The sequence below is a fragment of the Mustelus asterias genome, chromosome 17, assembly GCF_964213995.1.
Source record: "Mustelus asterias chromosome 17, sMusAst1.hap1.1, whole genome shotgun sequence".
Lineage (NCBI taxonomy): Eukaryota > Metazoa > Chordata > Chondrichthyes > Carcharhiniformes > Triakidae > Mustelus > Mustelus asterias.
The window spans coordinates 90,407,487-90,425,198 of record NC_135817.1 but is presented as its reverse complement, the minus strand read 5'-3'; the positions used below and the strand labels follow the sequence as shown (position 1 = coordinate 90,425,198).

The 17,712-nt window shown below is 47.5% G+C and overlaps 2 protein-coding genes across 5 annotated transcripts in view; one reads left to right on the top strand and one right to left on the bottom strand.

The window, feature by feature from the left end:
- LOC144506666 (pyridoxal kinase-like) overlaps positions 1-17,712 on the top strand; it is a 64,033-nt gene that overhangs the window by 18,113 nt on the left and 28,208 nt on the right. For 2 of the 3 annotated variants that reach the window (XM_078233079.1, XM_078233078.1), the window contains 4 exons: positions 443-526; positions 2,352-2,398; positions 2,480-2,565; positions 3,404-3,449. In XM_078233079.1, coding sequence (XP_078089205.1) covers positions 443-526; positions 2,352-2,398; positions 2,480-2,565; positions 3,404-3,449 — 263 coding nt within the window. The remainder of the gene's footprint in view (positions 1-442; positions 527-2,351; positions 2,399-2,479; positions 2,566-3,403; positions 3,450-17,712) is intronic. The other variant, XM_078233080.1, reaches the window with a different exon arrangement.
- LOC144506667 (fibroblast growth factor 5-like) overlaps positions 1-17,712 on the bottom strand; it is a 101,716-nt gene that overhangs the window by 59,047 nt on the left and 24,957 nt on the right. The window lies entirely within an intron of this gene.

The following is a 17,712-nucleotide window of genomic DNA, read 5'->3' as shown; positions in this document are numbered from 1 at the left end:
GTGATCAGAACTCCCACCCACCTGACGAAGGAACAGCCTGTTCCGAAAGCTTGTGGCTTTTGCTACCAAATAAACCTGTTGGACTTTAACCTGGTGTTGTTAGACTTCTTACTGTGTTTACCCCAGTACAATGCCGGCATCTCCACATCAGTGTTTGTTGGGGACAGTGTAGAAGGAGCTTTACGCTGTATCTCACCCCGTGTTGTCCCTGTCCCGGGGGTATTTGGGACAGTGGTGAAGGAGCTTTATTTTTTGCTTATAAGAAGGCCAAAGATTTATTTGAAAGTGCCACCCTGTGGGGACATGCACATTTCCTCTCCGCTTTCTGAGGTGAGTTGATGGCTGTCGGAAGCGAATTGTGACTCTGGGGAATGGGAAGTGTGAAACTTCCTGCTCCCTGATTCCTTTACACAGTGAGTGACACACTTTGTCTGTTTGTAAGGTTACACCAGAGACACTTCATTTCTGGATAAGGTGATGGAAATTATTCAGGAGCTGAGGAGACAGAACCCCAAGCTGGTTTATGGTGAGTCTTGAATAACTGATGGATAGTGGATCAGTAACATGGAGCAGGGATTTGCTTTGCGATTCCTATCTAATCATGGGAGTCACCTTGTAGATAATTGAAAGTCTCGACCTTCACTCTCTGCCCTCTGACGCCGCGTAAACTGATGGCTGAGATTATTGCCAGGTCTGTTTAGACCCAAAGTCTGAGCTGCTGATTTAAATTGGTTCTGTTTGAGAGGACATCCATTCATTTAATTGGCTCATGAATAATTTGCCCTATTGAGGGTTGGGTTCACATTGCGTTATAAATATAACAAGTGGGGGCAAGGTGCTTGATCCTGAAGTTGAGTTTGGGTCAGCAAATTGTGCAATGAGAGAACCCAGCAGGAGGCCATTCGGCCCATTGTACCTGTGCTGGCTCTTTGAAAGAGCTATCCACTTAATCCCACTCCCCCTGCTCTTTCGCCAAAGTCCTGCAAATATTTCTCTTTCAAAGATTTACCAAATTCCCTTTTGAAAGTTCCTATTGAATCTGTTTCCCTGCCCTTTTTAAAAAGTAATTTTCCTCACCTCCCCCTCTGGTGTTTTTGTCCATCATGATTTTGTTTCTGCCTCTATCAAACCTCTCTCAGGAGGATTATCCCAGCTCCTGCATGTATCTGAAGTCTTTCACCCCTGGGACCATTGGAAGACCATAAGATATAGGAGCAGAATGAGGCCACTCGGCCCATCGAGTTTGCTCCGCCATTCAATCATGGCTGATATTTTTCTCATCCCCATTCTCCTGCCTTTTCCCCATAACCCCTGATCCCCTTAATCAAGATCCTATCTATCTCTGTCTTAAAGACACTCAATGACCCGGCCTCCACAGCCTTCTGTGGCAAAGAGTTCCACAGATTCACCACTCTCTGGCTGAAGAAATTCCTCCTTATCTGTTTTAAAGGATCATCCCTTTAGTCTGAGGTTGTGCTTCTGGTTCTAGTTTTTCCTACTAGTGGAAACATCCTCTCCACGTCCACTCTATCCAGGCCTCACAGTATCCTGTAAGTTTCAATAAGATCCCCCCCTTATCCTTCTAAACTCCAACGAGTACAGACCCAGAGTCCTCAACCGTTCCTCATACAACAAGCTCTTCATTCCAGGGATCATTCTTGTGAACCTCCTCTGGATTCTTTCCAAGGCCAGCACATCCTTCCTTAGATACGGGGCCTAAAACTGTTCACAGTACTCCAAATGGTGTCTGACCAGAGCCTATACAGCCTCAGAAATACATCCCTGCTCTTGTATTCTAGCCCTCTCGACATGAATGCTAACATTGCATTTGCCGCCTTAACTGCCGACTGAACCTGAATCTTGAACAATGACTCTCAAGTCCCTTTGTGTTTCTGATTTCCTAAGCATTTTCCCATTTAGAAAATAGTCTATGCCTCCATTCCTCCTTCCAAAGTGCATAACCTCACACTTTTCCACATTGTATTCCACCTGCCACTTCTTTGCCCACTCTCCTAACCTGTCCAAGTCCTTCTGCAGCCCCCCTGCTTCCTCAATACTACCTGTCCCCCTGTAGTAAATCACCTCCGCAGCCTCTCCAAGCCCTGGACATTCTTCCGAAAGTGAAGTATCCAGGATTAAACACAGTACTCCAGCTAAAGCCTAACCAGTCTTTCATAAAGCTTTAACGTCACTTCATGGCCTTGTGTAGTAAGAGGCTGAGGGTGAGAGTCTGCGAGTGACATGGGATAGCTGCAGCTTCGAAGGGACCAGTGTCTGAGGGGTTTGAGCATGTGCGATGCAGGGGTTTTTCAGATAAACAAAAGTTTACTGTTCACTTATTTCTCTTCCAGTTTGTGACCCAGTGATGGGCGATAAAAGGAATGGGGATGGATACATGGTGAGTCTTCTGGGTGCATCTTTCTCTGCCTCTGTGTGTCCAGCAGATACTATTTTGCTGAATGTCATCTTCTCTTTCCAGTATGTTCCAGAAAACCTTCTTCCAGTTTACAAAGGGAAAGTGGTCCCACTCGCTGACATCATCACTCCAAACCAGTATGAAGCAGAGTAAGTGTCAGCACCTGATGATTATCGGTATCCTCTCCTCCTACCTGCACACTGCTCCCCCACCACAAAGTGGGAATAAGCCCCACAGGACAGGAGCATGCTACCTGGTGTCTGTGACTCCATTGTCATCTGCTCGCTGTCTCTCGGTATCTGGTGCTGAAGAAGGGGTTACTGATGGAAGTGTCACCCCAGCTTCTTCAGGGCAGTGAAGGAGTTGACCCTCACTTTAAACATTTTAAAAGACACAGTGAGGTCACCTGACTGAATAACATAGTTATTCTTGTCAAGTGTCTTGTTGCAGCCCTGCTTCAGAGTGGAGTGCTGATTGAAGGGTCCATGCAAAGATCCTTGTTGTCTGGTTCTGCAGCTGTTATACATGGAGCACCAGCTGATAGTCGTTCTGCACTTGGAGGAACAAGTTACAGACATTTTGAGGGCAAGGTTAGAAAAACAATGCACAGAGTCCTGCAATATCTCCCTTATCACCAAGTGGTTAGAACAGGCGACCTTGTTGCCTTTGAATTCTTTGACTACTGTCAAAGGGTTAGGAATATGTAGGTTGACTCTGTATGCATTAAACGTGGCAGCATTAGGGAGGAAGTAATTGGGAATATCGGGACTGAGACTGAGAGAGAGAAACTGAAGAATAAGGGAGGGGCAGGAAAGGGAAATGAAGAGAGAGCGACAGCTGCAAAGAATAGAGCAGAAAGGAGGGACAGACAGTGGACTCCAGTCAGTTTGAATTGTGTTGCTGGGCAGTCTAAACTAACTTCATTTGTCAGGTTTTAGGTGAAGTTTACAATTTAAATTAACTGCAATTTGACCTTTTCTGTTTCAGAATTCTTGCAGGAAAGAAGATGAACACAGAAAAGGAGGCGATTGAGGTAACAGAGTTTGTAACCACAGTTAAATGGTTCAATTCCAAATGAACATGCGGGCACATCGAAACTGCCGTCAGCAGAGACATTTAAACTGAGGCCCATTCTGCACCCTCTGCTGTACGTGAGAGTGGCAAAACCACTCCAGCATCACAGCAAACATTCATCCCTCAAATAATGCCACAGACAGGTCATTTCATCAGGATCACCTTGCTGCTTCTGGGAGCATGTTGGCAGCCAGTTAGCTGTGATGTTTTCCACATTACATTAGTGACTGCACTTTCAAAAGAACTTCCCTGACTGTAAAACCCTTCAGGAATTATACATTTCCTGAAAGATACCTGGATCTTTAACAACCCAAATTAACAGGCACAGGTCCCAATACACTGACTCTCACTGGGGTACGGGTTTCACACACACTGACTCTCACTGGGGTACGGGTTCCACACACACTGACTCTCACTGGGGTACGGGTCCCACACACACTGACTCTCACTGGGGTACGGGTCCCAATACACTGACTCTCACTGGGGTACGGGTCCCACACACACTGACTCTCACTGGGGTACGGGTTCCACACACACTGACTCTCACTGGGGTACAGGTCCCACACACACTGACTCTCACTGGGGTACGGGTCCCACACACACTGACTCTCACTGGGGTACGGGTCCCACACGCTGACTCTCACTAGGGTACGGGTTCCACACACACTGACTCTCACTGGGGTACGGGTTCCACACACACTGACTCTCACTGGGGTACGGGTCCCACACACACTGACTCTCACTGGGGTACGGGTCCCCCACACACTGACTCTCACTGGGGTACGGGTCCCACACACACTGACTCTCACTGGGGTACGGGTCCCACATACACTGACTCTCACTGGGGTACGGGTTCCACACACACTGACTCTCACTGGGTTACGGGTTCACGGTAAGTGTCCTCAAAGGGCTAAGAGTCCTTGTTATGTTTGATAGGAAAGTTCTCATTGCACTCCCAGACTAGGCACCGCACTAGATAAAAGCAAAAATACTGCTGATGCTGGAAATCTGAAATAATAACAGAGCATGCTGGATAAACTCAGCAGGCCTGGCAGCATCTGTGGAGAGAGGAACAGAATTAATGTTTCAAGTTTGTATGTGTCTTCTTCAGAGCTCTGAAATATTTATTGTCTTTCTCTCTCGACCATTGCTGCCTGTTCAGCTGAGTTTTTCCAGCATTTTGTGTCTTAATTGCAAACACTCCCAGGACAGGTACAGCATGGGGTTAGATACAGAGTAAAGCTCCCTCTACACTGTCCCCATCAAACACTCCCAGAACAGGGACAGCACAGGGTTATACACAGAGTAAAACTCCCTCTACACTGTCCCCATCAAACATTCCCAGGACACAAAGGAGTGGAATACAAGGAAAGTAGAAAGAAACTTAAGCAAGGGATAAAGAGGGCTAAAAAGGTCATGAAAAAGCATTGGCCAGCAGGATTAAGGAAAATCCCAAGGCTTTTTATACATCTATAAAGAGCAAGAGGGTAGCCAGGGAGAGGGTTGGCCCACTCAAGGACAAGGGAGGGAATCTATGTGTGGAGCCAGAGGAAATGCGCGAGGTATTAAATGAGTACTTTACGTCAGTGTTCACCAAAGAGAAGGACTTGGTGGATGATGAATCTGGGAAAGGATGTGTAGATAGTTTGAGTCATGTTGAAATCAAAAAGGAGGAGGTATTGGGGTTCTTGAGGAACATTAAGGTAGACAAGTCCCCAGGCCTGATGAGATATACCCCAGAATACTGAGAGAGGCAAGGGAGGGAATTGCTGGGGCCTTGAGAGAAATCTTTGCATCCTCACTGGCTACAGGGGAGGTTTGATACCAAATAAACCTGTTGGACTTTAACCTGGTGTTGTTAAACTTCTTACAGGGGAGGTCCCAGAGGATTGGAGAATAGCTAATGTTGTTCCTTTGTTTAAGAAGGGTAGCAAGAATAATCCAGGTAATTACAGGCCGGTGAGCCTGACATCAGTGGTAGGGAAATTATTGGAGAGGATTCTTCGAGACAGGATTTATTCCCACTTGGAAATAAGTGGACGTATTCGTGAGAGGCAACATGATTTTGTGAAGGGGAGGTCGTGTCTCACGAACTTGATCGAGTTTTTCGAGGAAGTGACGAAGATGATTGATGAGGGTCAGGCAGTGGATGTTGTCTACATGGACTTCAATAAGGCCTTTGACAGAAGGTGAAGTCGCATGGGATCAGTCGCTAGCAAGGTGGATACAAAACTGGCTCGGTGAAAGGAGACAGAGGGTAGCAGTGGAAGGGTGCGTTTCTGAATGGAGGGCTGTGACAAGTGGTGTTAATAGATAGAACAGTAGAGTACAGCACAGAACAGTACAGCACAGAACAGGCCCTTCGGCCCATGATGTTGTGCCGAGCTTTATCTGAAACCAAGATCAAGCTATCCCACTCCCTATCATCCTGGTGTGCTCCATGTGCCTATCCAATAACCGCTTAAATGTTCCTAAAGTGTCTGACTCCACTATCACTGCAGGCAGTCCATTCCACACCCCAACCACTCTCTGCGTAAAGAACCTACCTCTGATATCCTTCCTATATCTCCCACCATGAACCCTATAGTTATGCCCCCTTGTAATAGCTCCATCCACCCGAGGAAATAGTCTTTGAACGTTCACTCGATCTATCCCCTTCATCATTTTATAAACCTCTATTAAGTCTCCCCTCAGCCTCCTCCGCTCCAGAGAGAACAGCCCTAGCTCCCTCAACCTTTCCTCATAAGACCTACCTTCCAAACCAGGCAGCATCCTGGTAAATCTCCTCTGCACTCTTTCCAGCGCTTCCCCATCCTTCTTATAGTGAGGTGACCAGAACTGCACGCAATATTCCAAATGTGGTCTCACCAAGGTCCTGTACAGTTGCAGCATAACCCCACGGCTCTTAAACTCCAACCCCCTGTTAATAAAAGCTAACACACTATAGGCATTCTTCACAGCTCTATCCACTTGACTGGCAACCTTTAGAGATCTGTGGATATGGACCCCAAGATCTCTCTGTTCCTCCACAGTCTTCAGAACCCTACCTTTGACCCTCTAATCCACATTTAAATTTGTCCTGCCAAAATGACTCACCTCACATTTATCAGGGTTAAACTCCATTTGCCATTTTTCAGCCCAGCTTTGCATCCTATCTATGTCTCTTTGCAGCCTACAACAGCCCTCCACCTCATCCACTACTCCACCAATCTTGGTGTCATCAGCAAATTTACTGATCCACCCTTCAGCCCCCTCCTCTAAGTCATTAATAAAAATCACAAAGAGCAGAGGACCAAGCACTGATCCCTGTGGCACTCCGCTAGCAACCTGCCTCCAATCCGAAAATTTTCCATCCACCACCACCCTCTGTCTTCGATCAGATAGCCAGTTACCTATCCAATCTGCCAACTTTCCCTCTATCCCACACCTCCTTACTTTCATCATAAGCCGACCATGGGGGACCTTATCAAACGCCTTACTAAAATCCATGTATATGACATCAACTGCCCTACCTTCATCAACACACTTAGTTACCTCCTCAAAAAATTCAATCAAATTTGTGAGGCACGACTTGCCCTTCACGAATCCGTGCTGACTATCCCGGATTAATCCGCATCTTTCTAAATGGTCGTAAATCCCATCCCTAAGGACCTTTTCCATCAATTTACCAACCACCGAAGTAAGACTAACCGGTCTATAATTACCAGGGTCATTTCTATTCCCTTCCTTAAACAGAGAAACAACATTAGCCACTCTCCAGTCCTCTGGCACCATCCCCGTGGACAGTGAGGACCCAAAGGTCAAAGTCAGAGGCTCTGCAATCTCATCTCTTGCCTCCCAAAGAATCCTAGGATATATTTCATCAGGCCCAGGGGACTTATCGACCTTCAGTTTATTCAAAACTGCCAAGACATCCTCCCTCCGAACATCTATTTCCTCCAGCCTATTAGCCTGTAACACCTTCTCTTCCTCAAAAACATGGCCCCTCTCCTTGGTGAACACTGAAGAAAAGTATTCATTCATCACCTCGCCTATCTCTACTGACTCCATACACAAGTTCCCACTACTGTCCTTGACCGGCCCTAACCTCACCCTGGTCATTCTTTTATTCCTCACATAAGAGTAAAAAGTGTTCCTCAGGGATCAGTGCTGGGACCTTTGCTGTTTGTAATATATACAAATGATTTGGAGGAAAATGTAACTGGATTGATTAGTAAGTTTGCGGACGACACAAAGGTTGGTGGATTTGCGGATAGCGATGAGGACCATCAGAGGATACAGCAGGATATAGATCAGTTGGAGACTTGGGCGGAGAGATGGCAGATGGAGTTTAATCCGGACAAATGTGAGGTAATGCATTTTGGAAGATCTAATACAGACAGGAAGTATACAGTAAATGGCAGAACCCTTAAGAGTATTGATAGGCAGAGGGATCTGGGTGTACAGGTGCACAGGTCATTGAAAGTGGCAATGCAGTTGGAGAAGGTAGTCAAGAAGGCATACGGCATGCTTGCCTTCATCGGCCAGGATATTGAGTTTAAAAATTGGCAAGTAATGTTGCAGCTTTATAGAACCTTAGTTAGGCCGCACTTGGAATATAGTGTTCATTTCTGTCACCACACTACCAGAAGGATGTGGAGGCTTTGGAGAGGGTACAGAAAAGGTTTTCCAGGATGTTGCCTGGTATGGAGGGCATTAGCTATGAGGAGAGGTTGGAGAAACATGGTTTGTTCTCACTGGTCTGACGGAGGTTGAGGGGAGACCTGATAGAAGTCTACAAGATTATGAGAGGCATGGACAGAGTAGATAGTCAGAAGCTTTTTCCCAGGGTGGAAGAGTCAATTACTAGGGGGCACAGGTTTAAGGTGCGAGGGGCAAGGTTTAAAAGAGATGTACGAGGCAGATTTTTTACACAGAGTAATGGGTGCCTGGAACTCGTTGCCGGGGGAGATAGTGGAAGCGGATACGGTAGCGACTTTTAAGGGGCGTCTTGACAAGTACATGAATAGGATGGGAATAGAGGGATATGGTCCCCGGAAGGGTAGGGGGTTTTAGTTAAGTCATGGGGCAGCATGGTCGATACAGGCTTGGAGGGCCGAAGGGCCTGTTCCTGTGCTGTAATTTTCTTTGCTCTTTGACACGCACAGCGCAAGGTTAGATACAGAGTAAAGCTCCCTCTACACTGTCCCCAGCAAACACTCCCAGGACAGGTACAGCACGGGGTTAGATACAGAGTAAAGCTCCCTCCACACTGTCCCCATCAAACACTCCCAGGACAGGTACAGTATGGGGTTAGATACAGAGTAAAGCTCCCTCCACACTGTCCCCATCAAACACTCCCAGGACAGGTACAGTATGGGGTTAGATACAGAGTAAAGCTCCCTCCACACTGTCCCCATCAAACACTCCCAGGACAAGTACAGTATGGGGTTAGATACAGAGTAAAACTCCCTCTACACTGTCCCCATCAAACACTCCCAGGACAGGTACAGCACGGGGTTAGATACAGAGTGAAGCTCCCTCTACACTGTCCCCATCAAACACTCCCAGGACAGGTACAGCACGGGGTTAGATACAGAGTAAAGCTCCCTCTACACTGTCCCCATCAAACACTCCCAGGACAGGTACAGCACGGGGTTAGATGCAGAGTAAAGCTCCCTCTACACTGTCCCCATCAAACACCCCCAGGACAGGTACAGCACGGGGTTAGATACAGAGTAAAACTCCCTCCACTGTCCCCATCAAACACTCCCAGGACAGGTACGGAGCTCGGGGGTACAGTTAGATGTGACAATTCCAGAGTGGGAGGTGGACTGTGTGATTTTGGGAATTTGGTTCAGGTGGGAACGGGGGTTTGAGAGGCTCCTTTTCTATTTTTTTGACCTCTAGTAGTTGGTGACCTAACTTCCTTTCTCTCCGAGCTCAGAGTGCAGCTCACTCTGTCAATTATTCACTCAGCTTTAGAACATAGAACATAGAACAGTACAGCACAGAACAGGCCCTTCGGCCCACGATGTTGTGCCGAGCTTTATCTGAAACCAAGATCAAGCTATCCCACTCCCTATCATCCTGGTGTGCTCCATGTGCCTATCCAATAACCGCTTAAATGTTTCTAAAGTGTCTGACTCCACTATCACTGCAGGCAGTCCATTCCACACCCCAACCACTCTCTGCGTAAAGAACCTACCTCTGATATCCGTCCTGTATCTCCCACCACGAACCCTATAGTTATGCCCCCTTGTAATAGCTCCATCCACCCGAGGAAATAGTCTTTGAACGTTCACTCTATCTATCCCCTTCATCATTTTATACACCTCTATTAAGTCTCCCCTCAGCCTCCTCCGCTCCAGAGAGAACAGCCCTAGCTCCCTCAACCTTTCCTCATAAGACCTACCCTCCAAACCAGGCAGCATCCTGGTAAATCTCCTCTGCACTCCTTCCAGCGCTTCCACATCCTTCCTATAGTGAGGTGACCAGAACTGCACACAATATTCCAAATGTGGTCTCACCAAGGTCCTGTACAGTTGCAGCATAACCCCACGGCTCTTAAACTCCAACTCCCTGTTAATAAAAGCTAACACACTATAGGCCTTCTTCACAGCTCTATCCACTTGAGTGGCAACCTTTAGAGATCTGTGGATATGGACCCCAAGATCTCTCTGTTCCTCCACAGTCTTCAGAACCCTACCTTTGACCCTGTAATCCACATTTAAATTAGTCCTACCAAAATGAATCACCTCACATTTATCAGGGTTAAACTCCATTTGCCATTTTTCAGCCCAGCTTTGCATCCTATCTATGTCTCTTTGCAGCCTACAACAGCCCTCCACCTCATCCACTACTCCACCAATCTTGGTGTCATCAGCAAATTTACTGATCCACCCTTCAGCCCCCTCCTCTAAGTCATTAATAAAAATCACAAAGAGCAGAGGACCAAGCACTGATCCCTGTGGCACTCCGCTAGCAACCTGCCTCCAGTCCGAAAATTTTCCATCCACCACCACCCTCTGTCTTCGGTCAGACAGCCAGTTACCTATCCAATCGGCCAACTTTCCCTCTATCCCACACCTCCTCACTTTCATCATAAGCCGACCATGGGGGACCTTATCAAACGCCTTACTAAAATCCATGTATATGACATCAACTGCCCTACCTTCATCAACACACTTAGTTACCTCCTCAAAACATTCTTTACTGAAATGGCTGTGTTGGCGGTGTGCCTGCAGCATCTGGAATCTGTGCAGGGTCATTACGGACAATGTCAGCAGCTGCGGCAACTTTGGCCCAGAGTGCTGACATCGTGGAGCATCTGGGAGAGTTTCCTTGATCCAGGCGGCAGGTTGGGCAGAAGTTTTGAGTTGGTCAGAGGTCAGGGACAGGAGGATGAGTGCCAGTCAGGCAGGTGTGGGGAAGCAGCAGGCAATGACGGAGGAGCCTCAGCCCCTGACGTTGTCCAGCAGGTACGAGGTGCCTGCTACCTGTGTGGATGAGGAGCAGGACTGCAGGGACTGACCACGGCACCATGAAAAAGGATGTGATTGAAGCGGGAGGAGTGAGGAGGAATCTGGTGGTGATGGGAGTCAGTATAACCCGGTGTAGACACTGTTCACTGCAGCCACTACAGGGGCCTCCCGAAGGTTGTTTAACCTGCCTGGTGCTAGGGTTAAGGAGATCTCCTCCAGTGGGAGGGGCAGGAACCAGGTCCTCATGGGAACCAAAAGCACAGGTAGAACCAGGAATGACGTTTTGCTCAGAGAATTTGAGGAGTTGGAGTCCAAATTAAAATGCAAAACGTGAAAGGTCGTATTCTCTGTTTCCCGAGCCAGGCACCAATTGGCATTCGGACAAGCAGAGCAGAAAATGAAATGTGGCTGGAGTGGTCTGGAAAGTGGTCCTGGGAGTGTTTGATGGGGACAGTGTAGAGGGAGCTTTACTCTGTATCTAACCCCGTGCTGTACCTGTCCTGGGAGTGTTTGATGGGGACAGTGTAGAGGGAGCTTTACTCTGTATCTAACCCCGTGCTGTACCTGTCCTGGGAGTGTTTGATGGGGACAGTGTAGAGGGAGCTTTACTCTGTATCTAACCCCGTGCTGTACCTGTCCTGGGAGTGTTTGATGGGGGACAGTGTAGAGGGAGCTTTACTCTGTATCTAACCCCGTGCTGTACCTGTCCTGGGAGTGTTTGATGGGGGACAGTGTAGAGGGAGCTTTATTCTGTATCTAACCCCGTGCTGTACCTGTCCTGGGAGTGTTTGATGGGGACAGTGTAGAGGGAGCTTTATTCTGTATCTAACCCCGTGCTGTACCTGTCCTGGGAGTGTTTGATGGGGACAGTGTAGGGGCAGCTTTACTCTGTATCTAACCCCGTGCTGTACCTGTCCTGGGAGTGTTTGATGGGGACGGTGTAGAGGGAGCTTTACTCTGTATCTCACCCCGTGCTGTCCCTGTCCTGGGAGTGTTTGATGGGGGCAGTGTAGAGGGAGCTTTACTCTGTATCTCACCCCGTGCTGTCCCTGTCCTGGGGGTGTTTGATGGGGACAGTGTAGAGGGAGCTTTACTCTGTATCTAACCCCGTGCTGTACCTGTCCTGGGAATGTTTGATGGGGACAGTGTAGAGGGAGCTTTACTCTGTATCTAACCCCGTGCTGTCCCTGTCCTGGGAGTGTTTGATGGGGACAGTGTAGAGGCAGCTTTACTCTGTATCTAACCCCGTGCTGTACCTGTCCTGGGAGTGTTTGATGGGGACGGTGTAGAGGGAGCTTTACTCTGTATCTCTCCCCGTGCTGTCCCTGTCCTGGGAGTGTTTGATGGGGGCAGTGTAGAGGGAGCTTTACTCTGTATCTAACCCCGTGCTGTACCTGTCCTGGGAGTGTTTGATGGGGACAGTGTAGAGGGAGCTTTACTCTGTATCTCACCCCGTGCTGTCCCTGTCCTGGGAGTGTTTGATGGGGACGGTGTAGTGGGAGCTTTACTCTGTATCTAACCCCATGTTGTCCCTGTCCTGGGAGTGTTTGATGGGGGACAGTGTAGAGGGAGCTTTACTCTGTATCTAACCCCGTGCTGTACCTGTCCTGGGAGTGTTTGATGGGGACGGTGTAGAGGGAGCTTTACTCTGTATCTAACCCCGTGCTGTACCTGTCCTGGGAGTGTTTGATGGAGACAGTGTAGAGGGAGCTTTACTCTGTATCTAACCCCGTGCTGTACCTGTCCTGGGAGTGTTTGATGGGGACAGTGTAGAGGGAGCTTTACTCTGTATCTAACCCCGTGCTGTACCTGTCCTGGGAGTGTTTGATGGGGACAGTGTAGAGGGAGTGGCTGGAGTGGTCATGGGACATTGGCATCAGCATTCAGGGTAGAGTGAGCTAATTCACAGGGATGGGCTCCGCTTGGACTGGCTGGGGACCAGAGCCCTGGCCAACTAAATACCTTGGGCTGTGACAGGGCTTTAAACTGACCGGTAAATGTGGGAAGCGGAGTGGGGGGGTCACCAATAAGATAAATGAACTAGTGGCACAATTTATTTGTTTACAGTTGGTGTCTGTCACTGGCCAGGTCAGCATGTATTCCCCATCCATTATTGCTCTTGAGAAGGTAGATGATTTAAATCTAATCGCCAGGACGTGGGTTGCAAGATGATCGAGGTTGGGAAGTGGGTAGGATTTTCAGGATGATGAGCAATCAGTTTTCACCGTCCCAAGACTCGGTGCCTAACGCTCAGCCACGGGCTCTGCAACTCCCACTGATATTTGATACTCACTCGGGTGGTAATTGGTCACGGGCGGGAATTCTTGCCGCCATTGGTAGGAAGTCCAATCAGATTGGCCGATAGCTCTTTAGCCCAGCCGGGCAGAGCGCCGCAGTGGCCAGAAGTGGTCCTGCACACTCAACCTGGAACAAAATCCTGGCACTTTTGGAAAGGTAAGTGCCGGGGGAGCAAGGTTAGAGGTCGCCCTGGGTGGGTCGTAGTGGGAGGTGACTGCGGCATTGCGAGATAGACCAGGGGAAGAGGGTGTCCCAAAGTACCAATGTCCCAGGGTGGCGGGGTTTTGGGGGTGGGGGGGGGGGGGGTGTTGGGAGGAGGGGTTACCACAACTCTGAGGGGGCCTTCAGAGTGAGGGTGCTTTTCAAGAAAGGAGGGAGAGGGAAAGCGGTGAACGATAGGCTAGTTGTTGGAATCTATAAGTAAATCTTTACGATGTACCTGGGCATGATTAGAACAAGTCAGTATGATTTTATTAAAACAAAGTTATCTTTAACAAATTTAAGGATGTAACTAGTCGGATGGATAAAGGGGGACCAGTAGGTGGGAACAGAGGAAATAGGGGGTGGCACGGTAGCACAGTGGTTAGCACAGCTGCTTCACAGCTCCAGGGACCTGGGTTCGATTCCCGGCTTGGGTCACTGTCTGTGTGGAGAACAGCCATGGGGACCAAATTCGCACCTCAATATGCCAACATCTTCATTCTTTAACCTGGTGTTGTTAAAACTCTTACTGTGTGGAGTTTGCACATTCTCCTCGTGTCTGCGTGGGTTTCCCCTGGGTGCTCTGGTTTCCTCCCACAGTCCAAAGATGTGCGGGTTAGGTTGATTGGCCATGCTAAAATTGCCCTTGGTGTCCTGAGATGCGTAGGTTAGAGGGATTAGCGGGTAAAATATGTAGGGATATGGGGGTAGGGCCTAGGTGGGATTGTGGTCGGTGCAGACTCGATGGGCCGAATGGCCTCTTTCTGTGCTGTAGGGTTTCTATGATTCTATGATTCTAGAGCTGGAGTAGGCCATTCAGCCCTTCAAGCCTGCTCTGCCATTCAACCAGATCAAGGCTGATCTTCGACCTCAGCACTATTTTCCTGCATTGTCCCCACATCGTTGATATCTAACTCTAAATCTATCAATCTCTGCTTTGATCATATCGAGTGACTGAGCTTCCACAATCTTCTGAGGTATCGAATTCCAAAGAATCAGGGATAGAATTCCAAAGAATCACCTCCACCTGAATGAAGAAATTGTTTCTCCCCTCAGTCCAAATGGCTTATTCTGAGATGGTGCCCCCTGGTTCTGTACAATTGCAGCAAGACATCTTTACTCCTGTACTCAATCCTCTTGCGATAAAGATCAACATACCATTTGCCTTTCTAATTGCTGCACCTGAATGTTAGTTTTCTATGAGCAAGGACAGCCAGATCTGTTTGGACATCAATACTTCCCAATCTTCCTCATGTAAGAAACACATTTTTCCGCATTATATTCCCTCTGTCATGTTCTTGCCCACTCATTCAGTCTGTCAGTCCATGTCAGTATATTACATCCAATCCCATGTGCTCTAATTTTGCCAACAAACCTCTTGTGGATCCTTATCCCACCTGATGGGGCCATTTGAAAATCCAAATATGCCACATTGAATGGTCTCCCTTATGTATTCTAATCATAACATCCTCAAAAAACTCCAATTTGTCCAACATTCCCCTTTCATTCATCCATGTCCACTCTGTCCAGTCCTACCATTATTTTGTAAGAGTTCATTTATCACATTCTTCGGAAAAGATTCTAGCATTTTTCCTATCACTGACGTCAGACTAACAGGTCTGTAATTCCCTATTTTCTCCCTCCCTTCTTTTCCAAACAGTGGGGTTACATTTGTTACCTTCCAATCTGCAGGAACCATTCCAGAATCGAACCAATTTTGGAAGATGATTATCTCTACATCCACTATCTCTACAGCCACTTTGTTCCACATTCTGGGCTGTAGATCATCAGGCGCAGGCAACCTTCAGTTCCATTCATTTCTCAGTACTGCTTTTCCACTCGTACAAATTTCTTCCAGGCTCTCAATTTTGCTCGGCCCTTGGTTCCCTAGTCCCTAGTATTTCTGGAAGATTTTTATATCCTCCATTAAGACGGACAGAAAATATATATGTTTATTTTCTGTGCCATTTAGATGTAGTCTGTCTGGATTTCCAAAAGGGATTTGGTAAGTTGCCCACACAAGGTTAATAGGCAAAACAAGGGCTCATGGAGTTGGAGGTAATATATTAACATGGATTGGTTGATTTAGCTCAGTTCGCCGATGCAGAGCGATGCCAACAGCGTGGGTTCAATTCCCGCAGTGACTGAGGTTCTTCATTAAGGCCCCGATTCTCAACCTTGCCCCTTGCTTGAGGTGTGGTGATCCTCAGGTTAAATTCCCACCAGTCAGCCCTTCCCCTCAAAGGGGAGAATATGGGACTATGGTGACTTTACCTTTATTAGCATGGATAGAGGATTGGTTAACAGACAAGAAGCAGAGAGTGGCCATAAACTGGGTAATTTCAAGTTGGCAGGCTGTGAATAGTGGAGTGCCACAAGGATCAGTGCTGGGGACTCCGCTATTTACTGTCGGTATTAATGACTCGATTATATTACTCTCTGCCTCTTCATCTAAGTTTGATGATGAGACCAAGCTTGGTGGAAAGTTGAAACAAAAACAGAGAATGCTGGAAATCTCAGCAGGCCTAAAAGCATCTTTGGAGAGAGAATAGAGCCAACATTTCGAGTCTGGATGAGCCTTCATCAGAACTGGTGGATAGGTCAGCAATGGGAGGACACAGGCTGCAAAGAGATATTGGCAGGTGAAGTGAGTGGGCAACAAGAAGGCAGATGGAGTATAATGTAGGCAAATGGGACGTTATTCTCTTTGGTGTTAAGAATAGGAATGCAGAATATTTTTTAAAGGTGTGAAATTTATTGAAGTTCACATAGACTTGGTGTGTTCGTACAAGGAACCTGCAGTCAACCTGCAGTCAACATGCAGGTTTCAGGTGCAGCAAGCAATTAGGAAGGCAAGTGGTATATTGGCCTTTATTGTCAGGGGATCGGAGTACAGGAATAAAGAAATCTTGCTACAATTGTTCCAGGGTTTTGTTGAGACCACGTCTGGTGCAGTTTTCAGAACAAAGAAAATTACAGCACAGGAACAGGCCCTTCGGCCCTCCAAGCCTGCACCGACAATGCTGCCCGACTGAACTAAAACCCCCGACCCTTCCAGGGACCGTATCCCTCTATTCCCATCCTAAAAGAAAAAAGATAATTAAATTTTAGTCTCTGTATTTAAGAAAGGATATACTAACATTGGAGGCAGCACAGTGACGGTTCACTAGATTGGCTAGAGGGGATGTCCTGTGATGAGAGGCAGAGTAAATTGGGTTTAAATTCTCTGGAGTTTAGAAGAATGAGAAGTGATCACATTGAAAACTAAAAGATTTGGGTGGCACAGTGGTTAGCATTGCTGCCTCACAGCACCATGGTCCTAGGTTCAGTTCTGATCTTGGGTGACTGTGGAGTTTGCACGTTCTCCCCGTGTCAGCATGGGTTTCCTCCGGGTGTTCCGGTTTCCTCCCACAGTCCAAAGATGTGCAGGTTAGGTGGATTGGCCATGCTAAATTGCCCTTTAGCATCCAAAGATGTGTAGATTAGCGGGTTAATACATGGGGTTACAGGGATAGGACCTGGGTAGGATGTGCTCTCAGTGCAGACACGATGGGCCAAATGGCCTCCTTCTGCACTGTGGGATTGCATGATTCTGAAGAGGTTTGATAGGATGGATGCTGAGAAATTGTTTCCACTGGTTGGGGAATCTAAAACAGGCTCAGGATAACGAACCAATTATTTAAATAAATGTATTCATTGGATGTGAGCGTCGCTGGCTGTGCCGGGTTTATTGCCCGTCCCTGAGGGCAATTAAGAGTTAACCACACTGCTGGAGTCACATGTAGGCCAGACCGGGTAAGGACAGCAGATTTCCTTCCCTAAAGGATATTAGTGAACCAGAGTTTTTTTATGGTGTTCATCAATGGTTTCATGGTCATCAGTAGACTTTTAATTCCAGATTTTTATTGAATTCAAATTTCGCCATCTGCCGTGGTGGGATTCGAACCCAGGACCCAGAGTATTATCCTGGGTCTCTGAATTACTAGTCCAGTGACAATACCAGTACACCACTGCCTCCCGCTGATAGACTGAGGTGAGGAGAAATTTCCTCACTCAAAGGGTTGTGAATCTTTGGAATTCTGTGCCTCATGGGGTTGTGGATCCTCCATTATAGAATAGATTTAAGACTGGAATAGAATAGAAGAGGCTTCTCGGAGAATTTGGGATTTGGGGAGTGGGTGGGAAAATGAAATTCAAGCCCAAGATCAGCCATGATTGTACTGAATGGTGGAGCAGGCTTGATGGGCCGAATGGTTTACT